The sequence below is a fragment of the Vulpes lagopus genome, chromosome 19, assembly GCF_018345385.1.
Source record: "Vulpes lagopus strain Blue_001 chromosome 19, ASM1834538v1, whole genome shotgun sequence".
NCBI classification, from domain to species: Eukaryota; Metazoa; Chordata; class Mammalia; order Carnivora; family Canidae; genus Vulpes; species Vulpes lagopus.
Window position 1 is genome coordinate 2957982 of NC_054842.1, and position 26862 is coordinate 2984843.

Consider the following 26862-nt stretch of genomic DNA (forward strand, 5'->3'; position numbering starts at 1 on the left):
TCTATGAGCAAGGATCACTAACCCTCAGACTCTGCCTTCTCCTGTTGATTCCTAATAGTTAATGAAGTAACACAAAGAAATATTTTCTTTAGAAAAAGGAATTAAGGGAGTTGAGAATTTCTTACATATTAACTGTATCATAAGGGGTGCTATTTAGGTTAAAGCTCTGTCTCAAAATGTCTGTCACATGATCATCATGTTTTGATTTTGGTACATCTCATCTTTAATATTGTCATTCTCTTAGGACACTGTAATAACTACTTCTGAATATCTTCCTTTATACATGGATAGATTAGAGTGGTCAGATACATCTGTCTTCTAACATTATTAATCCACCTTATAAGTAATAAAGTTTCAGGGGAATACCATATAGCAGGCATGTATGTATATAAGAAGACTAAACTATAGATATATATGTATCTGTATTTCTGTCTCTGCATATATTTATCACTGGGTACATCAGCATTTATATATATATATTTATATATATACATACATACACATACATATACACATACATAGACATGCACATATATGTACATATATATATAGGCACATAGGGACAGTTTTTATATTAAGCAGGAATATAAAAATGTATTTTGAAAACACAGGTTATTTCTAGGAGCAGTTTTTTTCCTTATTGAGACACAATCATATGTGACTGCTGGAGTCCAGTAGGACCTGGGAGAGTGTGCTGGGGCATGGTGGCAGCTGTAGGGGGCAAAGAGGCACCCCATCTTCATTGTGCTGACCTTTGCTTTCTGTGGGTACTCTGTGTGCTCATCATCCCTTTGCTGGGTTGGAGGCAGTGTGACCTCCACACAGGCACTGAGAGGAGTCATGAGAGAGACTTTTGTTTTTGCTTTTGAAGTAAACATGTGCCACTGGCCAAAGACAGAAGCAGTACTGTCTTAGTATTGTTATTGCGTTATTTAATGTAGAGGTCTTCCTATAAGCCAGGTTAGTTCTCATTTCCCTTAAATTTGATTTTGCTTGTTTGGCTAATCATTAAATGGCCATAATCATAATAATCCTAGGATGTGACAACGGATCATTCAGCCATTCAGCATGTTTAAAGGAGGGAATCTTGGTTTAGGTTGTTTAGTTTTATTTATTTTGTAATGAAAATATAGTTGACATATAATATGACTTATTTCAAGTATACAGTATAGTGACTGGACATTTATATACTTTATAAAATGATCACCATTATAAGCCTAGTTACCATCTGTCACCATAGGAAGTTATTACAATATTCTTGACTATATATTCCCTGTTATTCCTAATTTTATAACTGCAAGTTTGTGCACCTTAGCTCCTTTCACCTATTTCTCCCATCCCTCCATCCCCTTCCCCTCTGGCAACCACCAGTAGTTTGTTCTCTGCATTTATAAGTCTGTTTCTATTTTGTTTGCTTATTTGTTTTGCTTTTTTTTTTTTTTTTTTTTTTTTGAGAGAGTATAAGTGGTAGGGGGAGTGGGAGAGGGAGAGGGAGAGAGGGAGAGAATCTTAAGCAGGGTCCACACCCAGTGCAGAGCTGGATGCAGGGCTCAATCTCATGGTCCTGAGATCATGAGAGCCTAAATCAAGAGTGAGATGCTTAACAGCCTTCTGGGTGCCCCTGTTTTGCTTTTTAGATTCCACAAATGAGTGAAATCATATAGTATCTCTCTTTCTCTGACTTATTTCGCTTAATGTAATATTCTAGCTCTATCTATGTTGTTGCAAATGGCAAGATTTCATTCTTTTTTTTTTGTGGTTGAGTAACATTCCATTATATGTATGTTTCTTTTTTTTTTTTTTTAATTTATTTATTCATAGAGACACACAGCTAGAGAGAGAGGTAGAGACACAGGCAGAGGGAGAAGCAGGCACCACGCAGGGAGCCCGATGTGGGACTCGATCCAGGGTCTCCAGGATCACGCCCCTGGCTGCAGGCAGCGCCAAACCGCTGCGCCACCGGGGCTGCCCTATATGTATGTTTCTATAATATGTTTCCTTTATCCATTCATCTGTGGGTACACATTAGGTTTATTCCATATCTTGGCTATTGTAGATCATGCTGCAATGAACATAGACGTGCAGATACCTTTTCAAATAAGTGTTTTCATTTTCTTCAGGTAAATACCCAGAAATGGAATTGCTGGATTATATGAAATTCGTATTTCAATTTTTTGAGGAAATTTGATAATTGTTTTCTGTGGGGGTGGCACCAGTTTACATTCTCACCAGCAGTGCTTGAGGGTTCCTTTTTTTTCTACATCCTTACCAACTCTTGTTATTTTTGTCTTTTTGATATTAGCTAATCTGACACATGTGAGGCAATATGTCATTGTAGTTTTGATTTGCATTTCTCTGATGACTAGTGATATTGAGCATTTTTTTCATGTCTGTTGACCTTGTTTGTCTTCTCTGGGAAAATATCTCTGCCCATTTTTATTCAGATTATTTTGTTTGTTTGCTGACTTGTATGAGTTCTTTATATATTTTGGATATTAACACATTATGAGATATATAACTTGCAAATATCTTCTCCCATTCAGTAGTTTGCCTTTTCATTTTCTTGATGGTTTCCTTTATTAGTTTGATATAGACTCAATAGTTTATTTTTGCTTATGTTGCCCTTGCCTGAGGAGACAGAACCAAAAACATATTGCTAAGAGTAATGTCCAGGAGTTTACTGCTTGTATCCTTTTTAGAAGTTATATAATTTCAAGTCTTACATTTAAGTCTTTAATCCATTTTTTAAAAAGATTTATTTATTCATGAGAGACACAGAGAGAGAGGCAGAGACCTAGGCAGAGGGAGAAGCAGGCTCCTTGCAAGGAGCCTGATGCGGGACTGGATCCCCGGACTCTAGGATCACACCCTGAGCTGAAGGCAGATGCTCAACCGCTGAGCCACCCAGGCGTCCTGTCTTTAATCCATTTTGAATTTATTTTTGTATCTGGTGGAAGAAATTGATCCATTTTCATTTTATTTTTGCATGTAGCTGACCAGTTTTCCCAGCACTGTTTGTAGAAGAGACTGTCGTCTTGCCTCCTTTGTCATAGATTTACTGACCATATATGCATGGCTTTATCCTGACTCTCTTTACTGTTCCATAGATCTAAATGTCTGTCTTTGTGCCAGGTACCATACTGCTTTGATTTTTATAGCTTTGTGGTATCATTTGAAATCTGGAAACATGATACCTCCAGCTTTGTTTTTATTTCTTAAGATGGCTTGGGTTATTCAGGGTCTTTTGTGGTTCCCTACAAATTTTAGGATTGTTTGTTCTAGTTCTGTGAAAAATGCCATTGATATTTTGATAGGGATCACATTGAATTTGTAGATTTCTTTGGCTAGTATCAACATTTTAGCAATATTAATTCTTCCATTTCATGAGCATGGTATATCTTCGTTTATTTGTGTATCTTCAGTTTCTTCTCTCAGTGACCTAAACAATTTCACCTCCTTGGTTAAAGTAATCCTATGTATTTTGTTCTTTTTGATACAATTATAAGTGGAATTGTTTTCTTAATTTCTCTTTATAATATTTTGCTACTAGTACATAGAAACATAGTAGATTTCTATTAATTTTATATTACTCAGCTTTATGAATAAATGAACTGGATTCATTTAATCTAATAGTTTTTTTGATGGATTCTTTAGGTTTTTCTATATATAATATGATATCTGCAAATAATGATGGTTTTACTTCCTCCTTACCAAATTGAATGCCTCTTATGCCTTTTTGCATAATTGTTGCAGCTAGGACTTCTAACACTACGTTGAATAAAGGTGGTGAGAGTGGACATCCTTGTCTTGTTCCTAATATCGAATGTGATGTTTTCTGTGTTTTTTGTCACACGTGGCCTTTATTATGTTGAGGTATGTTCCCTCTATACCCATTTTGTTGAGAGTTTTTATAAATGGATATGAGTTTTGTCAGATACTTTTTCTGCATCTGTTGAGATGATCATATGATTTTTATCCTTCATTTTGTGAATGTGGTATATTACATTGATTGATTTGAGGATATTGAACCATCCTCACATCCCTGGAATAAATTCCACTTGATTATGATGTGTGATCCTTTTAATGTATTAATGAATTTGATTGCTTATATTTTGTTGAGGATTTTTGCCTCTATGTTCATCAGTAATACTGGCCTATAATTTTTTTTCTTTGATAGAATCTTTGTCTGGTTTTGCTATCAGGGTAAATGCTTGCCTTGTAAAATGAATTTGGAAGCCTCTATTTCTCTTCAAATTTTTAGAATAGTTTGAGAAAGATAGGCATTAACTCTTCTTTAAATGTTTGGTAGAGAGGCGCCTGGGTGGCTCAGTTGGTTTAACGTCTGACTCTGGATTTCAGGTCAAGGTCATGATCTCATGGTCCTGAAAGTGGGCCCCTCATTGGGCTCATGCTCACTGCAGAGTCTGCTTGAGATTCTTCTTCCCCTGTCCCTCCCCCTGCTCACACTCTCTAAATAAGTAAGTAAATAAATAAAATCTTAAAAAGAATGGTAGGATTCACCTGTGAAGCTGACTTGTTCTAGGCTTTTCTTTATTGGAAGTTTTTTGATTACTGATTCAGTTTCATTATTAGTAATCAGTCTGTTCAGATTTTCTCTTTCTTCCTATTTCAGTTTTCCCCTGAGGATTCAGTGTTTCCAGGAATTTATCAGTTTCTTCTAGGTTGTCCAGTTTGTTGGCATATAAAACTGTTGGTAGTAAGTAGTCTGTTAAAATCCTTTGTATTTTTGTGGTGTCGGTTGTAGCTTCTCTTCTTTCATTTCTAATTTTATTTGGTTCATCTTACTTCCATCTCTCCCTCCTTTGTTTCTTCTTCTTTTTTTTTTTTTTATGAGTCTTGTTTATCAATTTTGTTTATCTTTTTGAGGAACTAGCTACTAGTTTCATTTATCTTTTCTATTATTTTTAAAGTCTCTATTTCATTTAGGATACTTTGATCTTTATCATTTCCATCCTATTAACTTTGGATTTTGTTCTTTTTTTTTTTTTTTTCAGTTTATTTAGGTGTAAGGTTACATTGTCTATTTGAGATTTTTCTCGTTTCTTGAGGTAGGCGTCTATTGCAATAAACTTCCCTCTTACAGCTGCTTTTCCAGAGTCTCATTGATTTTGGAACATTGTGTTTCCATTTTCATTTGTCTGGAGGTTTTGTTTTTTTCTTTTTTAATTTACTCATTGATCCATTCGTTGTTTATTAGTGTGTTGTTTAGCTTCTGTGTGTATGTTTTTTAAATTTTTTTCTCATAGTTGATTTATAGTTTTATACCATTGTGATCAGAAAAGATGCTTGATAATGATTACAATCTTCTTGTTTGTTGAAACTTGTTTTGTTCCCTAACATAGGATTTATCCTGTTGAATGTTACATGTGGACTTCAAAAGAATGTGTGTTCTGCTGGTTTTGGATGGAATTTTAATATATCAGTTAGTCCACCTGGTCTAATGTATCATTTAAGACCACTGATTTTTTTAAACTGATTTTCTGCCTAGATAATCTATCCGTTGATGTAAATGGGGCATGAAAGTCCCCTACTATTATTGTATTATAGTCAGTTTCTCTGTATATGGCTCTTAATATATGCATTTTTTATTTAAGTGCTCCTTAAAGTATAGTATTATGGTATTAAGTACCTATGTTGGATGCATAGGTATTTACAAATTGTTATATCTTCTTGTTGGATTGATTTTTTTATTATTATGCAGGTCCCCCTTTGTTATACAGTCTTTGTTTTACAATCTATTTTGTCTGATATAAGTATTGCTACTCTAGCTTACTTGTCATTTTCAGTTTCATGGACTGTCTTTTCTCATCCCTTCACTTTTAGTCTGTGTGTATCTTTAAGTCTGAAGTGAGTCTCTTTTAGACAGCATATAGATAAGTCTTGTTTATTTACCCATTCAGTTGCTCTGTATCTTTTGGATACACTTGGAACACTTTGTCCATTTATATTTATATTGGTAGGTATGGACTTACTGCCATTTTGTTAATTATTTTTTGGTTATTTTTGTAGTTCTTCTGTGTTCCTTCTCTTGCTTACTTCCTTTGTGGTTTGATGATTTTCTTCAGTGTTATGTGTGGATTCTTTTCTTTTTAATTTTGTGTATCTATTATAGGTTTTTGGTTTGTGATTACCAGGAGGTTCACTTATAATACCCTATGTATGTAGCAGTGTGTTTTAAGGTGATGGTTACCTAAGTTTGAGCAAATCCTAAAAGCACTGCATTTTTTACTCTCCCCCTACCCTGTTTTGTGTTTTTTTTTTTTTGTTATATTTCACATCTTTTTATTTTTTTATTTTCCCATAATTAACTGTTGTAGATATTACTTTTGTCTTTTAACCTTCATACTAGTTGTGTAAATGATTGATCTACCACTTTTACTGTATGTTCACTGTTAGATTTTTTTCTTTCAAAAATTTCTTCTAGTTATGGCCTTTTCTTTTCCACTTAAAGAAGCCCCTTAACATTTCCTGTAAAGCAGGTCTAGTGGCAGTGAACTCTTTTGTCTGGGAAACTCTATCTTTACTTCAATTCTGAATGATAACCTTGCTGGGTAGACTGTTCCTCTTTATGAGTTTTTACTTTCAGCACTTTGAATATATTGTGCCATTCCATTCTGACCTGCAAAAGTCTGCCAAAAAAATCAGCTGATAGTATTATAGGTGTTCCCATGTATGTAACTAGTTGCTTGACTCCTGCTTCTTTTAATATTTTCTCTTTAATTTTTGACATTATTTTGTATCTTGGGATGAACCTCTTTGGGTTCATATTGTTTGGGGTTTGACTTATTTATTTATGTGTGTGTGTGTGAGAGAGAGAGAGAGAGAGAGAGAGAGAGAGAGAGAGAGAATGGGGCACAGAGACACAGGCAGAAGGAGAAGCAGGCTCCATGCAGGAAGGCCAATGTGGGACTGAATCCCAGGTCTCCAGGATCACACCCTGGGCTGAAGGCAGCACTAAACCGCTGAGCCACCCAGGCTGCCGTGGGGCTTTCTTTCCTTTTTGGACCTGGATGTCTGTTTTCTAGTCTGTCTGCTGTAACTTCCTTAAACAAGTTTTCTGCTCCTTTCTCTTTCTCTTCTCTCTCTCTTTTTTTAAATTTATTATTTATTTATTTATTTATTTATTTATTTATTTATTTATTTATTTATTTTCTTTCTTTCTTTCTCTTTTCATTCTGGGACCTTTATAATACAAATGCCAGTACCATTGATGGTGTCCTTAAAGTTTCTTAAACTATCCTCAGTTTTTGAAATTCTTTTTTCTTTTTGCCATTCAGCTAGGGTCACTTTCATTACCCTTTTTACCAGATTGCTGATCCATTCTTCTGCATCCACTAATCTGCTGTTGATTCTTAGTGTATTTTTCAATTCAGTTATTGTATTCTTCAGCTCTGATTAGTTCTTGTTTGATATTTTTTGACCCTTTCTTGAAGTTCTTGCTGTCTTCATCAATTCTTAACCTGAGTTTGGTGAGCATCTTCATGACCATTACTTGGAACTCTTTATCAGGTAGATTGTTTATCTCTTTTTCATTTAGTTCTTTTTCTGAGGTTTTGTCTTGTTCTTTCATTTGGAACATATTTTTCTGTTTTTTCATCTTGGCTCTCTGTGTATGTTTGTGCATATTAGGTATATCAGCTACATCTCCTGGTCTTGAAGGAGTGGCTTTGTGTAGGTGTACTGTGAGACCCAGAAGTGCATTCCTCCACTGGTCAGCAAAATCAGGAGCTCCAGGATAGTCCTTTGTGTGTTCCCTTCTGTTTTGGGTCGGCCACAGCTGTTGTGGACTCATGGTGGATGGGAGCCCCTTTAGGGGAGCATTAGTTAAGGCAGAGGTGGCCTGGTGGGTGTGGTGGGGTGGAGGTGCCTTCCAGGGTGGGGAGAGTTAAGCAGGGCAATTCTGCAGGGGAATACCAGGGTGGGGCTACCAGTGCTAGCAAGTAGGTGCAGAATGTCAGGACTATTTCTCACCAGTACTAAGCCAGCTAGGTAGGGTGAGAACAATGGCATCTGTCAGTGCTTCTGTTCCTGGGGAATTTCCTGCAGTTGCCTGTACCTCTGGCATGTGCCAGTATATCTCCTTCGTATATGGCCCTGGTGCTTTTCAAACCGGTGCCTCTGCACTAGGTCTTAGGGTGAGTATGTAGATGGGTGTTTTACAGTAGCATCTTGGGAACCTGGGTGGCTCAGTGGTTGAGCGTCTGCCTTCAGTGCAGGTTGTGATCCCGGGGTCCTGGGATTGAGTCCTGCATCCGGCTCCCCACAAGGAGCCTACTTCTCCTTCTGCCTGTGTCTCTTCTCTGCCTGTGTGTGTGTGTGTGTGTGTGTGTGTGATGAATAAATAAATAAAATCTTAAAAAAAATAAAAGTAGCATCTTGGTTTTCTGTAGCCCTCTGGCTTTCTTGGGATTAAGCTGTGCTGATTTTCAATACCAGACATTTTGAGGCCCAGTGCAGGTCCCCAGGGCAAGGTTGTCCCATGTTGGGCTTGAACTGCTCACTCCATAAGGAGGACCTCCTTGCATGTGATATCCCTCCCCCTTTGGGATGCCATGCTGAGGGTGTGGTCCTGATCAGACTGCTTCTCTGCCCCTCCTGTGCTTCTTGATGTGACTTATTATTTCTAGCCATTAAAGAGCCATTCTGTTAGTCTTCAGGTCATTCTCAGAGTTGTTATTTGTGTAGCTGTAGCCTTAGTGTGTCTGGGAAGAGCTGAGCTCAGGATCCTCCAGTCTGCTACCTTGATACTCCTGGGAAACAGTTGTTTCTTAAATAGGCCTGCACAGCATCATATTTTCCTTTGAAGGTAAGGGTCATTATAATTGCATTCTTAGCTGACAAGAGAAAGTTAAAGGATCAAAGAAAAATATCTGTTTTTAGATGCTGAAATTGAAACCATACTTTTGGCGTTGATTGTGAAGAGAAGCTGCGTGATTTAGAACTTGAGTTTTTATATTCTCTCTGAATTCCTTGGTTCACAGCCCTATTTTTAGAAGTAGCTGGTTATTATGCCTGCCTAGAAAGTCATCTATAGTAGAATGCAGTCAGTTTTTTAGAAAGAACTTAGACATAGTAAAATAATTTAGACATTGTTAGTTCAAAGTTGTTTAACTTGATACAGTAATTGAAAAGGATAGTAATGGAAGAAAGAATACATTACAGCTGTGCATCTTCAAATAAGAGTTAAGAATCAAAGCAGCTGTGGGTGACTAACTTTGACTCATGTGAGCTGAAGAAAAATCCACTGAAACACTTCAGAATAAAAATAATAAAAAATGGATTTGACAGCATCAGTGGCTAATATAACTTTTAAACCATGTACCTTTTCCCTCCTAACTACTGACATTTTGACTGTATGCTTTTTTGAGTCATTAGGGATTTCATAGCATCCATAGCTTTTCAAGACTTTTTAGAAAATATTTATTTATTTATTTTTAGAGAAAGAGAGCACAAGAGCAGGGGGAGGCAGAGGGAAAGGAAGAGGGAGACTCCAGCAGACTCCCTGCTGAGCATGGAGTCTGACCCAGGGCTCAGTCTCACAACCCTCAGATCAGGACCTGAGCCTAAACCAAGAGTCAGATGCTCAACCAACTGAGCCATTCAGGTGCCCCTTTAAGACATTTTTGTAACTTCTGTGTGAGATATAAGAATCATCTATTAAGAATTTTTCTTTCAGACTCAGACTTTTTCCTATGGTTGGTATCACATATCTCCTGTTTATTATTCTTTGTTCATTTCTAAGAAGTTAGCTTTACTTTTAATTTTATTATTGTTTATTTTTAGAGAGGGAAAGGACAGGGGCAGAGGGAGTGGGAGAAAGGGAAACTTAAGCAAGCCCCACACCTGGTGTGGAGCCTGATAAGGGCTTGATCTCATGACCCTGATATCATGACCTGAGCCAGAATCAAGAGTCAGACGCCACCCAGGCACCCCTGCTTTACTTTTTTAAATTACTCCAGAGTTTATGATAGAGCATATGTCTTGAGAATACCGTCTCTTTGTTATTTGTAGTATTTCTACACTGAAAACTTAAAACATGTTTTTCTTCAATGCTGTAGACATTCCTTTATAATCTTTCTTGAGGGGCTTGTTTATTATGCTCATCACTTGTCTTTTGTGACAAGCTAGATAGAAAATAAGAGAGGCAGCCCTTGGAAGAGGTGAGCTTATAAACCTTAAGAGCTCAAACCTTATCAGTGGATGAAAACAGCAAGGCATCTTTTCTTTATGCAAATTCCATCTTATTACCTATATTCTTTAGTTAGAGACTCTACTAGGAACTTGTGTAGAAAGTAGTCCATCTCCTCACATACGGCACAAGGCACTGCATCAGAGCTCCCCACATCTGCTGAACACACTTCCTGCTAAGACCTGAAAACCTGCCCACACAGTGAGTCATTCTAAATAGTTATGGAGAGAGAATGCCGTTTTCACTTATTATTACCAGGGGATATTGTCTTTGGTTAAATTCATTTGTCTCTTTCAAATATGTGCATGAGTGATAAAATCATACCAGTCACCTGACTGCTGGAAGTTTGATTTCATTTGATTTTGATATTTGCTATTTGTAATCATAAGCCTTTGTTACAGATTAGAAAAGATGAAAATGATTTTGTAAGTATTCAGTATCATCAAGAATGAAAGGAACTGAACACTGTCTTCTTACCTTCACTGCAGTGGGATGACAGGTCAAATCTTTCTAGGGGCAGTTTTATAATAGGTGTTCTAATTTAAAAAAATATGCTCTTGGGCCTAGCAATTCTAAGTGTGTTTGAGGAAATAGTGGGCAGCTGGAAAAAGATACGCATATAAGAATTTTAACATTTGTTTGATTATTTTAGAGCAAGCATGCACTCATATGTGTGCCACAGGGGGAGGAGCAGAGGGAGAGAATCTTAAGCATGGAAAAACATTCATTATACACCACTACATGAGAAAAGATTACAGAACAATGTGTACAGGACAATCCTACTTTTGTTTTTATAATACATATTTATGAATGTATGTTTTGAAGTCTGGTTTTACACAAAATTGCTGTTTATACTGGTTATTTTTTGTGGGAGGTTCTCTCCAGTTCTAATTTGTTCACTTCTTTATGGTTTAAAATTTTACATAAACTTGTATTGCCTTCATAAAGAAAATAGTTAAGATATTTACATTGTTGAGAACAAAAGAATATATGCCTTTAGAATAGGCAATATACCACTGATCTTTGTGTAGCACTCCTTCCTTATTGGGCTGTCCTTATAGCATTTGAAGAAGTATGTCATGAGCGATCTCAAATCCATTTTATCTAGTTTGGCACATTTTCCCTCCGCAGTGAGAAGACTGCTCACCTCTGGCATCGTGATTCAGGTGTTCCCATTGCATGATAATGAAGCCCTGAAGAAGCTTGAGGACAGCTGGTATACTCGGTTTACTTTAAAGTATCAGCCCCTAGGTATGTGTCAATACCTGTTCTTGTAGAGGAGAGGAAGAATTAATAAGTCATGATTCAGCAGTGGTGTTTTCTCTCTTGGCTAGACATTTAACACAGCTGGACAGGGCTCACCAGCTGCAGGGAGACCAAAATTGGGATTGGATAAGATGAATTACATGACCTATTTAGTAATTTTTAAAAAAGATTTTATTTATTCATGAGAGACGCATAGAGAGAGAAGCAGAGATATAGGCAGAGGGAGAAGCAGACTCCATGCAAAGAGCCCAACGGGGTACTTGATCCCGGATCACGCCAAAGGCAGATGCTCAACTGCTGAGCCACCCAGGCGTCCCTAGTAATTTATTTCTAATACCATTTCAAATGGACTGAATTACAAGCTTTCACTAAATTTCACCAACACAGGCAATTTAAGTCCCTGGTCAGAGTTGGAATAGAACAGACTTTTTAAGAATTTCATTTGACTGTGAATATTTTGTCTTTGAAAATTTCTGTTTCTTTAGAACTAATAATTTGAATGGATTGAGCTATGCTCATTTTTAGGGCCTAAACATCTTTTGCAGTAGTTTGTAACTATCTTGATGCGTATTACTGAATGTATCCATTTTCTCTGAATACAATTTTAAGAGTATCCATTAATTTATTTGGTATGTGTTGAAAATGACTGTACATAAACTGACATCAGTTTGGATGTTCAAATTTTTTGGCTTAGTTATGATTTTTTAATTTTTTTTAGTTATGTTTTTTAAGCATAAGGATTATTGAGCTGTTAGATTTGACCATAAGCATTGCTATCAATATTTTTTTAAAAATATTTTATTAATTTATTCATGAGAGACACAGAGAGAGAGAGAGAGAGAGAGAGAGAGAGGCAGAGACACAGGCAGAGGGAGAAGCAGGCTCCATGCAGGGAGCCCGACGTGGGACTCAATCCTGGGTTTCCAGGGTCACGCCCTGGTCTGAGGGCAGGCGCCAAACTGCTGAGCTAACCAGGTGTCCCCTATCAATATTTTTAAAAATATTTTATTTATTTATTCATGAGAATCACAGAGAGAGAGAGACAGAGACATTGGCAGAGGGAGAAGCAGGCTCCATGCAGAAAGGCTGATGTGGGACTCGATCCCAGGACTCTGGGATCATACCTTGAGCCAAAGGCAGATGCTCAGCCACTGAGCCACCTGGGCATCCCTCAATGTTTCTTTAAAGGGCATTTCTCTTTTGACTTTGTTTAAAGGAATCCCTCTAAAATAATTTTATTTCTATTTCCATTCCTGAAAACGGCTAAATAGTAAACAAGTATATGTTTTTAAGATGAAATTTGAAATTGCATTTTGAATTTTTTTTTTTGTATTCTTTGAAAGGAAAAGTTTTGTTTTTGATAGTTCTGGGTAATATGCTAATTATTTTGTGTTACACTTATTGATATTTTTTCACTCCAGTAGCTGCTTAGAAAGTGAGGGGAAAAGTGAGTTGATGGTGAAGGCTGAGCATGGTTGTGGTAGAAGGTGTGAGGTTTTGGGGCAGGCTGGGACTAGGATTGCAGTTGGGGCATGGGCAAATCTTGACCTTCCCCTTGAAATTGGAAGAGGGAGGTCGTGTGATTTGGAGCCCAGGACCATGAGCACCTTTTTTTTTTTTTTTTTTTTCCATTGATTAAACATCCTTTAACCTGATTCAGATTTGAGGTGACACTATCCTATCATTTATTTTAATATGTTCGTGTGTTAGTTAGAAGAATAAAGATAGGATAAAATAGCTTATCTAAATAGCTTAGAGTATAGCTTACTCTGATACATATCTTTTTAGACTGATCTGACACAATTATCTTAAAGTGTTAACCGCATGTAATAACCAGGAAATAATACCCCATTTCTGCCCCTCCCAACCTCCTGCATCCCACCCTGGTCCCAGTGCAGGATGCTTTTGCAACCCAGGCACTCACCCAAGTAGATGCAGCTGTCAAAGGATGTAGTATTGGCGATGCCTTTTGGATTAGCTCATGTTGTGTTCACAGCATATTTAACAGTGATATTACTTGTCCTTTTTTCACGCAGTTCTTTTATGAAGGTATAGATAAATGTGACCTGTGGCTGTTCTAGAAGTTAATGTGTAGAATATTGTTTTCTGCTTTTGAATAACTTTTCTTCAGTATATTGAATCATTTGCCATGGTATATTGTTTATCAATATTTATATTTTTGGATAGCAGGAGTGGATACTGTGGACAGGGAGTCTTCTTTGAAAAGAGCATCTATAACTATGATATTAAAATGAGAGAAAGATGGAGAACATAAATTAAGCCCCCAAATTAAAATGGCTCATTGGCTATGGCTAAGTTTCAACTAGGATCTTAGAAATTTAGGACAATGGGCAGCCCCGGTGGTGCAGTGGTTTAACGCTGCCTGCAGCCCAGGGTGTAATCCTGGAGACCTGGGATCAAGTCTCATGTCAGGCTCCCTGCATGGAGCCTGCTTCTCCTGCTGCCTGTCTCTGCCAATCTCTCTCTCTCTCTCTCTCTCTCTCTCTCTCTGTGTCTCTCATGAATAAATAAATAAAATCTTAAAAAAAAAAAAATTTAGGACAAACCCTAAGCTGAGTTTTTTTGGGAAGAGGGCATCCATTAGATAAGGAAATAAAAAGGAAACAGACCCAGGTCTCTAAGCTGGGACAAATATCAGGTCTGCTAACCAGACAAGTGGGGTCTTTGTACTGCATAGAAAATGGATTTACCATCGCACACTGGGAAATGAAGGTACTAAATGATCCCCCTTTAACTAAAAAAAATAAGCTTACTTGAAATGGCAAAAGTCTTTGGTAGTCTGTACTTAAGGTCATCTTTTCCCTTTCCTTGTAGACTGTATTCGTGGCTACTTTGGGGAAACAATCGCGCTTTACTTTGGATTTTTGGAATATTTCACTGTTGCCTTAATCCCTATGGCAGTCATTGGGTTACCTTACTATTTGTTTGTGTGGGAAGACTATGACAAGTACGTGATCTTCGCCTCCTTCAACCTGATCTGGTCCACAGTGATCCTGGAAGTGTGGAAGCGTGGCTGTGCCAATATGACCTATAGGTGGGGGACACTCGTTATGAAGAGACAGTTTGAGGAGCCTCGGCCAGGATTCCATGGGGTCCTGGGTATCAATCCCATCACCGGTAGGGAGGAACCTCTCTACCCCAGCTACAAGAGACAACTGCGTATTTACCTGGTCTCTCTGCCATTTGTGTGCCTCTGTCTCTATTTCTCCTTGTATGTCATGATGATTTACTTTGACATGGAGGCCTGGGCCTTGAGTCTACATGAAAACAGTGGATCTGAGTGGACCAGTGTCCTGTTGTATGTGCCCAGCATCATCTATGCCATTGTGATTGAGATCATGAACCGCCTCTATCGATATGCTGCTGAGTTTCTAACTTCATGGGGTAAGACTTGATGCTTGTATTTATGTCATATTTGCCTATAGCAAGTGTGCTTGTATCATAGGATTCCTATAACGGCTGCTTTGCAAAGCAAGGAGATGTTGCTGTGGGCTCACTATAGAGACATAAGGAGGAATTCATCAGCTTTGTGGGTTCTGATGCTCTCACCTCCTGGTTATCATGGTAGTCATAGAGTAATTTTAGTTACTGTACTCCAGGTGCCCTGCTAACTTTTTGTTCATGGTATCTTATTTTCACCTCCTCAGGACACCATGAAATAGAAGTTATATCACCATTTTAGGGACAAAAACACTGAGGGTTATTAACAAGGTTCAGGCAAATCGTAGAGCCAGGCTAATCCAGACCTTTATGTGTCTAAAACCTGTAATCTCAATACTATAATTTTGTATTTTTTTGTTGAGGGTAGAGTAGATTAAATTATCTTCAGGTACTTTGGCCAAATGAACTGTGTCTGCTGTCTAGCTGTTTAGAGCACTGAGGCTATTGACCTTAGTGTAGTGGGTACTCTTCTGTTTGTGGTTAAAGGGGAACTGGTTATAGTTTAAAAATGGTCTTGACAGGCCATTCACTCTTTTTATTCACTCAAACAAGTAAATATGTAATATTCCCCAGAAAGAAGTCTTTGTCTTAATTTTATGCACCATAAAGATGTTTTAAATTATTTTCTTCATTTAACAACTACTATTTACTGAGTGCTCTCCTTGTGTTGAAACTGGAGGAGAGATTTTGTGATGTTTCTTATCCTGACAGTGACCCTGGGGGAGGGCAGTATTGGTGCTGTTTTTGTGGGCAAGGTGGGCTGAGTATCAGGAGACTAAGAGACTTGGCCAGCGATAGGCAGTGGCTGAATAGCTGAGTGGTTCCAGTCCAGGTGAGCCTAACACCATCTCTGTGCAGGAGGACACTTCTCTTCAGAATCTTCTTCTTCTTTGTCCTTTTGCCCTGATGTCCTAGGGCCTGTCCTCCCATGTCTCCTTTCCCCAGCTGAGGATAGATATTTGAGTTGCCCTCTGAGTTAATCCTTGTGAGGCACACACACAGAGGGCTTTATTGCCCTCTTTAGAGGTTGCCATCAGTTTTATTTATTCAGGGTCTTCTTCTGGATGGCTTTTAGTGGGATCATTTGCCAGTACATCCCATATTTCTTTGTTGCAGTAATACTTGAAGAATTTTCAGAACACAGTGCTCTGCAGTACTGTGGACAATGTGTCCTAAGCCGAGTTTCCTCCTAGGTGCTGTTCAGATGTGTGAGGTGGAGCCATGAACAACATTCCGGCATGTTTGCTCACCGAGGCTCTCTGCCTCAGTATAACCACTTTTACCCCATGACAGCCTCCCATACTTCTTGCTTATCTAAGAGAAATTTCCTCTCCTTTTTAATATTTTAGAGAATCACAGATTGGAATCTGCCTACCAGAATCATTTAATTCTGAAAGTTTTGGTGGTGAGTAGAGTTTTTATATACAAATCTATTTGGAGATGCCTGGGTGGCTCAGCAGTTGAGTGTCTGCCTTTGGCTCAGGTCATGATCCCGGGGTTCTGGGATTGAGTCCTGCCTCAGGCTCCCTGCATGGAGCCTGCTTCTCCCTCTGCCTGTGTTTCTGCCTCTCTCTCCTCTGTGTCTCTCATGAATAAATAAAATCTTTAAAAAAAAACCCCAAATCTACTTGGATTATGAAACTTATGTATACTAGTTAATAGGGGTATAAATACGAAGACTGGCTTCTAATTTAAAATATCAGTATATTTGGTATAGGTAGGCAAGGATTGAGTGTGTTTACATATGTGTTCAGTTGTCTTACTGCCTATGTACACATGCTGTTAAGACTTCAAGTACAGAAATTAGTAGTAGAGCCAATTTCTAGTTATTTAACAAACTAACTAACCATGTTATAGACCTGTTTCTGTTCTTTTCCTTTTGGTCACTTCTTTGTTTCACTATTCAACAATTCTGTTCAGTGATGGAGCATTACGTTTTTTGTTTTTGTTTTTGTTTTTTTAATTTTGTGAAAGAGTTTTCCAAAGTCTAAGAGATTCCCAGCATATTTTATTGGCTAGGAGGAAAGAAATGGAGAAAAGGCATAGTGTAACCTGCTTGGTATTTGTATATAAGCTCACATACTAGGCTTCTTCCCGTTATTATTATAAATAATAAATATCAGCTTGGAAGCCCCTCGTTTATCAGGAGGTCACCTCAGCCATTGGGAACATAACTGCGGATTAAGAAAGGTACAGAGAGAGTCCTCTAAACTCTTCACCTGGAGCACAGTCCATGTACCTTACCCCCAAGAAAGGGTTCTAGAGAAACAAGTTTTTGTTACAGTTACAGAAATCATTCTAAGAAGCTTATTTATCTAGTTTTTCAGGTTTTAACTGATAGGAAGGTGTTTAGGTTTCTGGAGGTAGGTAAATTTGTAAAGGCAACAGTGGTAAGGAAGTAACATTTTTCATAAGTAGGTAATAAAAATTCAACAGTTTAGCAATTTGGACATTAGAAAAGGAACAAACAGCTGTGCATACCTAAAAAGTCTTTGAAAGCTTCATTCTAGCACTGTGAGGTATTGATATTCAAAATGCTGGTGCTTGCTGTCTGGCTGTCCTAGTATGTCTCCTTGGGGGCAGGGGAGTGCCAGGTTTTGCAGGGTGGGATGCACTCTTGGTGAGGACTCCAGAGAGGTCCCCTTTGCCAGGTCTGTAGGACTCTTTGAATGAACAGGGGTTGGGGTGAGGTGGGTAGGTAGGGAATGAGCCCATCCAGGCTATCTGGAGTGCTGGTTGAGGGTGGAAAAGGCTGGGTGGGCCTTGCTCTTCCTCTTGTGTTAGAATATAGTAGAAATCTGCTAGGCTGGCCTGGAGTCCCAAACCAGTTCATCTTCTAGGCTCTAGGCAGCTTTCAGAGTTCTCCTTTGCTTGCCCCTTGTGTTATTTCCAGAGTTTATGGACATGCTTAGTGAGGAGGAATAGGGGAGAAACAAGTCTATGCCATCTTGTCAGGACTGGAAGCTCCCTCAATACATTTTTAATGCTATATTTATAATTTTGATAAAGTATTTGTAAACCAGTGTGAAATATTACTCTCTTTTTTGGCAGTTCAACTTTCTGAATTGCTTTGCCTCACTCTTCTACATTGCCTTTGTCTTGAGGGATATGAAGCTGTTGCGTCAGGTGAGTGAATAGCAAAAGGTATGAGTTTTACAGGTTTTAGGGCTTCTTTCCTATATTCGGGTAATGTAATTAACATTGTTATTTTTAGATATTAAATGTTACATTTTGTATATTTTGAAGCCATTTCTAAATATAAAACCATTAGCAATTGCATTGTATATCATACTCAAATGAAAACAAATTAGTTGAAGCTAACCTACTTGCAAAACTAATATAGTAGAAGTAAATAAAATACATAGTTCATCTCAAAGCTTGTAAATCAATTCTGATGAAAAAAGTATATTTCTTTTTTTTTTTTTGAAGTATATTTCTTAATTGAAGTTTTGTGTGTGTCCCAGAGTGAGGGGTGATCGGTTTGACTTTAAGTGTACCTTACACGCTTCCTTTTTTAAATGAATAAATTGTTAAACTTAAAGACCAGCAGGTCCTATGCAATGTTGTGTCTTTTCTGGAATGTTTAGGAAAGTGACATTTACTTTGGTGTGTTGCCATTCTTGGATCACAAATGCCAGTGAAAAAGATAAATTGAGTACAAATTATTGCTATCTAAATTATCTTTTTTATAACTGAGCCAGCTATCAGAGCTGTTCTTTCTTGGTTTTAATATGCTGTAAACATTAGTAAAGAGAAAGAAGATTTTGTAGTTATGTCTAACTGCTTGCATAAAAGTAAAAGTAAATGCCACAATCTTAAGAACAATACGAGATATATTGCTACTTTTTTGAAAATTAAAAGTTCGGAATAATACATTTTGAGATTGAGAAGTTGGATGTACACATTGTCTTCTGTCCTGCTGTTAGTGTATTATCAGGGTATGACTTCTCATTTCTTGTACCTTAGAGAGTCTCCTTTTCTTTAACAGGAGATACGAGATGGGGTTAGGGAAGGACTTCTTAAATAATATGATTTTAATACCAGCAAAGGCGGTGTGTGATAGAAACACTTTTGTCCGTCTGGGGTAAGCAGAAATTGACACAGCATTTCTGGAAACTTCTTGGGCAGCTTTGCCAAGAACCTTAATCCATCCCTAGTAAATCATCAGAGATAGGAACAAAGATTCATGTATACAGGTATCCAAGGAGCAGCATTGATAGTAGTGAATGTTGGGAATGATATAGAGTCAATAGCAGTCCGTGGGCTACTTGTATTTTTATTTGTGATTGGAAAAAAGTATCCTAAGATGTTAGCAGTGGTTCCATCATGCTTGTGGAATTACGGTGGACTTTTTTTTCCCTCCTTTCTAGATTTTCTTTAGTGAAAGAGAATGTGTTCATTTTGTAATTTTTTTTTAAAGTTTGGCCAAACTGGGACGCCTACGTGGCTCCACGGTTGAGTGTCTGCCTTTGGCTCAGGGTGTGATCCCGGAGTTCCAGGGATCAAGTCTCATATCGGCCTCCTGCAGGGAGCCTGCTTCTTCCTCTGCCTATGTCTTTGCCTTCTCTCTGTGTTTCTCATGAATAAATAAATAAAATATTAAAAAAAGTTTGGCCAAACTGCTTTTTTACAAAGTTGACAATATGTAGATTGTTATGTTGTAGCAAGGATGAGATGACAAAAAACACAATCTTAAGTTAAATTTTCCCCTGCCAACTCATAATTGATTTATTTCTTATTTTAATCCTATTTATATATAACAATTTTTGCATTTTAGTATGTTCTTCTTGTGAAAAAAAAATTAGAAGCATTATTCTAGCACCTAGCTTCTTTGATACTAGTTTTTGTTAATAATATACTGTTTGTTGAAGGTACCATTTTATTTATTACATGATTATGTGTATACTGTGATCTCATTAAACTACATTGTCAGATTCCATTTGTGTGTTTCTTTTTAGAGCTTGGCCACTCTCCTGATTACCTCCCAGATCCTTAACCAAATTATGGAATCTCTTCTTCCTTATTGGCTCCAAAAGAAGCACCACGTGCAGGTGAGGAGGAAGGTGCAGGCTTTGAAAGCCGACATTGATGCTACATTATATGAACAAGTTGTCCTGGAAAAAGAAATGGGAACCTATTTGGTAAGTTTGACTATTGCTGAATTAACCATTGACTAAAAGTGAGTTAACAGTCATGCACTGAGCTCAACACATGTGTTTGCCCACTGTCTCAGATGTAGCTACTTTAGTGTCTTTCCCGCCAGGGTGCTTTAAACAAGAGCTATTTTAAAGCTAAAAAGAAAAGGAGGAACTGCATTGAAATGTTGCTGTCTTTAATTGGAACTTATGCCTAACAACAGCAGAGGGTAGGTTTGGCCAGTTCTGTCACTGCTCTGCCAAGGCTTGTGGCAGTCATTGCTGCAAAGATGCCAGAGCCAGGGAGAGATGAGAAGGCTGAAAAGAGGCAGCACCTTGCTTGCTTGGGGTGCTGCCAGCGTCTGGAGGAGGCTGAAGCCCACTGCTGAAACTGGAGTGTCAATCTTCAGTCTCATTTGTAGTTTAAATTACTCAGTTGTATTGTAAGTACAAAATGGTCCCTTTAAGATAGAAAATGTCTGAGTTCTTTGTAGGAACTGCCAGCAGATCACTGGCAGTTTGGCCACTTGTAACAGTGGAAGCATCTGGCTTGTGTTCGTGGGCAAGGGGTGTCAGCGTCACATCTACTTTGGGTCACTGTACATCCTACCCCTTCCTCCTTAGGGTGGGTGGTACTCTTCTTATGAAATAGGCCCTGCAGTGGCTCATCTGTGAGGGTCTGTTATTGTGAAACTCACTTAGTCTTGCTTTCCATCTTAATGAATCATCTTATGAGTTTCTTGGCTCCTGTGCCCCTTTTTCTTATGTGCTTATGAGTTTTAGTCGGTATGTTCATCTTGAGGAGGAGTGTATTCTCTCTCTGCTCACTTCTTCCTACCTTATTTTCACAACTGTCCCCTGAGCCTCTTAAGTCTTTAGTCCAGAGCTCCCACCTTGTGATGACATCAGGGATTTTGGAGAGCAAGTAGGTAGCGTGCTGTTGACACAAGCTGTATTCCAGAGCAGCAGTTGTGGCTTTTTCCAGCCTCCTTTCCGGTTAAGTGGAACACTGTCCTAGCTCCTGGTTTTGTTCAAACAGCCTAGCCTCAGCCTCCAGGGGAGTGGGGTGCGTTTGAGTCCCCTGCTCCATAGGATGCAGATCTAGCCACGTTGTTGGCCTGTGGATTTGAGTCTGACCAGGCTCCTGCTCACCACCTTGCATTTTGTTCTGTTTCTCACCTAAGCAGCTGATTTTCTAATTTTTGAGTGGTGATATGCCTCTGATGAAAATATACATATATGCACTAGCGTTTTCTGTCATTGCTGTCTTTGAGGGAGAACGTGATTCAAAGTATAAATTTATGGCACGCATGACCAGGAACACTATTTCTGTTTATACATGAAGGGTCAGAGAAAATGCAGGCATGTGTGTGCACATGTAACACACACACACACGCGCGCGCACACACACACATACATGCTCGCCTTTATGCGCAGGAAGAGTTAAAGGAACACATTTGCACAGTATGGCGCCATCTTGCCTGAATTGGTTTGAGGGCTAGCTTACTGTGGCCTGAAAACTCAGTCTGCTTCATGCTGTGTCAAAATCCTTTCCTTGCTTGTTCTGGGGGAGTGCTATTTCTGGCTGTGTTTATTTTTTGTCCTTTACTCTCTTATGGAAGCCAACCAGCAGTCTCTCCTCCAAGCTCTTTATTCCATCCCCTTTATTCTGCATCCCCTCTCAAGGCCTCTTTTCCCAGTGCCCACCTGGAGCTCCCACATCTCCCACTTCCTCTTCTCCCTGCCTCAACTGTCAGCAACCCTCCTGTCCCAAACCAAGCAAACCCTCACATCTTCTGCTGTTCATGTCCTATCTTTCCTGCCCCTCACAGTTTGTTGAAATAATTCTCCATATTTATATCTACTTTCCTTCTCTTCTTCCTATAATCAGAATCTGCTGTCAATCTCTGAATTACTTGGGCAAACAACATTATCTCCCAAAGTGCCCCAGATCAAATTCACACTCTTCTCAAGACCAGTTTCTTCTCCTTTCTCCTGGCTCAGTGAGTAGTGTACAGTAAATCAATATGCTTCTTGCGCAAGCAATTTTAATTCACCTAAGAACGGTGCACTAATAAGATGACACTGCCAGAATCTTAGACCTCACCTTTGTGGCATTTCATGACATCTGATAATATCTTTACAAGAGAAAATTAAGCATTGCTACTCCTATGTTAATAAAAGGCCGATGAAGCTCTATGTTGTTTATCACCTGGCAACTAAATCAAGAACAAGATTCAAGGCTTTGCTTTTCCAGATGAGAGTCTTTCTGTCATTCAGCTTGGGCTCTCTGAGGTGAAGTAAATGAAATAGGGGACAAGTTTCTCTTTGAGGGTCCTGGGTCTGTGAGTGGACGCTGGGGTTAGCAGTGCTACTCTTTAACTTGGTTGCAGGGTCCTGTGTGATCAGATGCATTTTCCCGTCCTCATATCCTACATGTCCCCCTCTACTCTCTCTAATGGAGTGACAATCCAGTATTTGCTATTTCAACTCTCTCCATGTATTGGGAGAGGGGACATACTTTTTGGTCATATATGCTCTAGATCGTTTCCTATGCACTGATTCTTCCCTCCAAGTGTATTTTTCTCCTCACTGAAGTCTGAACTTAGAATTCTATGTACTGTAAAGCTCATCCTGACTGCTCTATGAGAATCTAACATAATAACCAAATTTTGGGGAAAACAAATTGGACTGAAACACAAACAACATTATAAAAGTACTACTTGTTAGGCACTGTAGGAAACTTGGATAATGCAGGACAGAGTAAGTAAAAAGTAAGGAAAAAGAACACCGCTGTAATGTCTTCACCGAGGGTAATTTGCTGGGGTCTTCTGACCCTGCTGTACCAGCCACAGGGCTAAGGCCATAGAGCACCTCGATCTGCAGTGTACACTGCTGCCCCTCTCCTGCAAATTGCCAGTTCACACCCAACTGCATAGCTGCATGAATATGAATTTGCATGACAAATGCTTCAGTTAGGGCAACATTGCCACGCAGTAAAAGAGCTGCCTTCTAATAAGATAAACGTTAAGAAATTTGCTAAAAACTTAAACAGCACTATTCTCTATACTGAACATTTTTGTCTTGGAAAATGTGATTATTTTTTTCAGCAGTGTTTTATTGATGTTAATGTTTTTATTTAAATGAATCAATGAGAAATAGTTTTTACAGTTTGAGTTTTAGTTTCAAACATGCACTGGTAGAACTCCTATAAACAAAAGGCCTTTGGTGTCCTCAGTCATTTTTAAGAGTTTAGGGCTTCAAAGACCAAACAGCTTAAAACTGCAGATCTAGAATAGCTCTCCTGCCTTTTTTGTTTTGCAGGGCATTGGCTTTGGAGTAGCCAGTTGGTCCCATTGTTTCCTTATATGATTCAAGCTTGGCGATTACCAGAAGGTACCTCCGTTGTACCCCATCAGAGGGTATGATGTCAGGTTGCCCCTTGTGTAGGTTGGAGCTGACATTTTAGATTCCTGGATTGACCTGCTGACAGGCAGATGGCAGAGGAGGTTTTTCACTTTGTAACAAATAAGTTATATGCTGGTGGATACATTGAGACTTTCCTGTTTCCTCTAATTGGTAGCTTTTTAAAAATAGTTTTTAATTGTTTGTTGCCAGTACATAGGAATGCTGTTGATTTTTTTTAAATTAATTTTTATTGGTGTTCAATTTACCAACATACAGAAAAACACCCAGTGCTCATCCCGTCAAGTGTCCACCTCAGTGCCCGTCACCCATTCCCCTCCAACACCCGCCCTCCTCCCCTTCCACCACCCCTAGTTCGTTTCCCCGAGTTAGGAGTCTTTATGTTCTGTCTCCCTTCCTGATATTTCCCAACATTTCTTTTCCCTTCCTTTATATTCCCTTTCACTATTATTTATATTCCCCAAATGAATGAGAACATACACTGTTTGTCCTTCTCCGATTGACTTACTTCACTCAGCATAATACGCTCCAGTTCCATCCACGTTGAAGCAAATGGTGGGTATTTGTCGTTTCTAATTGCTGAGTAATATCCCATTGTATACATAAACCACATCTTCTTTATCCATTCATCTTTCGGTGGACACCGAGGCTCCTTCCACAGTTTGGCTATTGTGGCCATTGCTGCTAGAAACATCGGGGTGCTGTTGATTTTTGTATGTTTTATCCTGCAGCCTTGCTGAGTCTTCCATTATTTCCAGTCCATTTTCTTGAATTTCCTATGTAGACAGATATTTCAGCTATAAATAAATAAATAACAGCTGTTTTCCTTATTCATCTTCATAGTTATCTTTTGGGCTCACTAATGTGTTCAACATAATTTGGACAGAAGTAGTTACAATAGGAATTTTTCTCTTGTTCCTGATTTTTTTTTTTTGGTCATCATTGAGTGTTGTGTTTGTCACATGTTTTTGGTGGATGACTTTTTACCAGTTTATTTTTTATTTATTTATTTATTTTTTATTTATTTATGATAGTCACAGAGAGAGAAAGAGAGAGGCAGAGACACAGGCAGAGGGAGAAGCAGGCTCCATGCCCCGGGAGCCCGATGTGGGATTCGATCCCGGGTCTCCAGGATCACGCCCCGGGCCAAAGGCAGGCGCCAAACCGCTGCGCCACCCAGGGATCCCAAACCAGTTTAAATGTTTTTTTCCTTATTTGCTAAGAGTTTGTATTGTGAAGGATGTTAAATTTTATCAAATTTTTCATTTATTTGCTTCTGTTGAGATTATCAGATTAAGTCCTTTCATTATTTAATATGTTCATTTACACTAATAAATTTCCTAATGGAACACCATGTGTACATTTATTTAGGGTTTTGTGTGACTTACTAATACTTTTCCTTTCTCAATCACTGAGGGCAGGGTCCCCATATTATTTATCATGTTATTTACCTGTTAACTCTTAGCAGGCATTCAATATGGAATAAGTTTTATGAGAAGAATGTCCAGTCCCTGATGTCTGTGTGTTGTATGTTGTCCTCAGTATACTTTCTTCCCTTGTCCTGCACTCAATGTAGGGAACTCTCAGACATGGTGTTTCTCCAGGGCTGATTTGAGGAGCCAGTGGGATGGATCACTTGAAACCTAAAATTTTGTTTTCATTCATTTAGTAAGTAGACATGTAAAATTAGTTATGACTTCATGGAAATATTATAGTATTCTTAATGACAGCTTTTCTCTTAAAATGTTATAAGTTTGTGTTAGTTGGTCCTTGCTAACTTGCCACTAGTATAATTATAGTGTCTTGGTTAATGTATTTTTATTTTAATATGTGATTATTTACTTTATTGAATTTGCATTTTTTTCCCCTTCTTTCTGTTGGAGTACGTCCCTGCTTTGCTAAATTTACTGGCTCCAAAGTGCTCAGAAATGTAAAAGTACCGATATGGTGTTAACATACTATACTCACTCCCTGTGTGAGATGGAAAAACAGAATGTCCAGTGCACTGCTATAGGTGGGAGGAGCTCACTGGGTGTTGTATGCTAAAAATGCCTTCTGAAGGCTGCCTATTGGCACATCCAGGAGAATTTGTCCACACATCTCTGCAGAGGCTCAACCACGTACTTTCAGAATTGAAACAGCACAGTTTTGAAAGCCGAATGTAGGCTATCAGGATTTCTTAAGACTGAATTGTTGTAAAAATGGCTTAATAGCTAAGATTTTCACTCTTTCCTAACTCTTGATTTCTACATTTTTCAGAGAAATGAATCGATGCCATATCATTAGGTATGTTTTAAAACCACATCTATATGCTACAACACAACATCAGGAAATACTTTCCAGAAGCAAATGCAACCAAAGAGTGGTTTAGAAACTACTCACCACAGAATCTCCAGCTGAGTGCCAACCACCACTGTCTCCTAAGGCACATGTGAACCTTGAAAACAGTAGAATCTCTGGGTTCATGCTTTCTCCATGTACTCAGAACACCTGAAAGAAGCACTTTCTACCATTCCCAGTACTTAGGTTTGGGTATTTTCTATTTTAGTGAAATACAAAATAAGAAAATAACTTGACTAGAAGTGCAATCTGACCTACACTGAAGCTCAGCTACTGAGCTTTAATATACATGTAGTATATATAAAATATATTAAACATAAAATGTATATTAAATGTATAATACATTATATGTTTATCATATTAAATGTATAATATATTTATGTATTTATGTATAATATATAGACTGTATGTAATAATAATATATATAAGATGTATATAATAGAATATATAGAATTACATAGAATATATATTTTATACTATATAGAATACTATAGAATACTTAATATTACTTTAAAATATTGTGACAAGTATTTTTATTGAGTTAGAATCATTGCAGCCTGTGTTCTTGGATGGTCATGAGGAGGCCAGAGCATGCTGGAAGTCAGCAAGTGTGACTTTTTGATGGAGTAACTCTTGGGAGGTTCCTTGTTGCTATCAGCTTTTTTTTTTTTCAGAATTGGGATATAATTTGCATACCATAAAATTTAGCCATTTTGAAGTGTACAGTGTAATGATTTTTAGTAAATTCGTAAGGTTTTACAACAGTCACCACTAATTCCAGAATATTTCATCGTTCCCGAAAGAAATCCCATACCTATTAAGCAGTCAGTTCTACCCCAGGCTCTGGCAACCACCAGCCTGCATTCTGTCTCTGTGGATTTACCTATTGTGTGCATGTCATGTAAATGGAATTGTATAGTATATGGCCTTTGTGTCTGACTTCTTTCACTAAGCACAATACTTTCAGGGTTTATCCATGAGATAACATGTATCCGTACTTTATTCCTTTTGTGGTTGAATAAA

General features: G+C 38.3%; 1 protein-coding gene across 1 annotated transcript in view; it reads left to right on the forward strand.

Moving 5' to 3' along the window:
* ANO10 (anoctamin 10) overlaps nt 1-26862 on the forward strand; it is a 223663-nt gene that overhangs the window by 20128 nt on the left and 176673 nt on the right. The window contains exons 5-9 of the mRNA XM_041734366.1: nt 11342-11461; nt 14312-14881; nt 16288-16343; nt 17990-18064; nt 19897-20079. Of these exons, the coding sequence (XP_041590300.1) occupies nt 11342-11461; nt 14312-14881; nt 16288-16343; nt 17990-18064; nt 19897-20079 (1004 nt within the window). The remainder of the gene's footprint in view (nt 1-11341; nt 11462-14311; nt 14882-16287; nt 16344-17989; nt 18065-19896; nt 20080-26862) is intronic.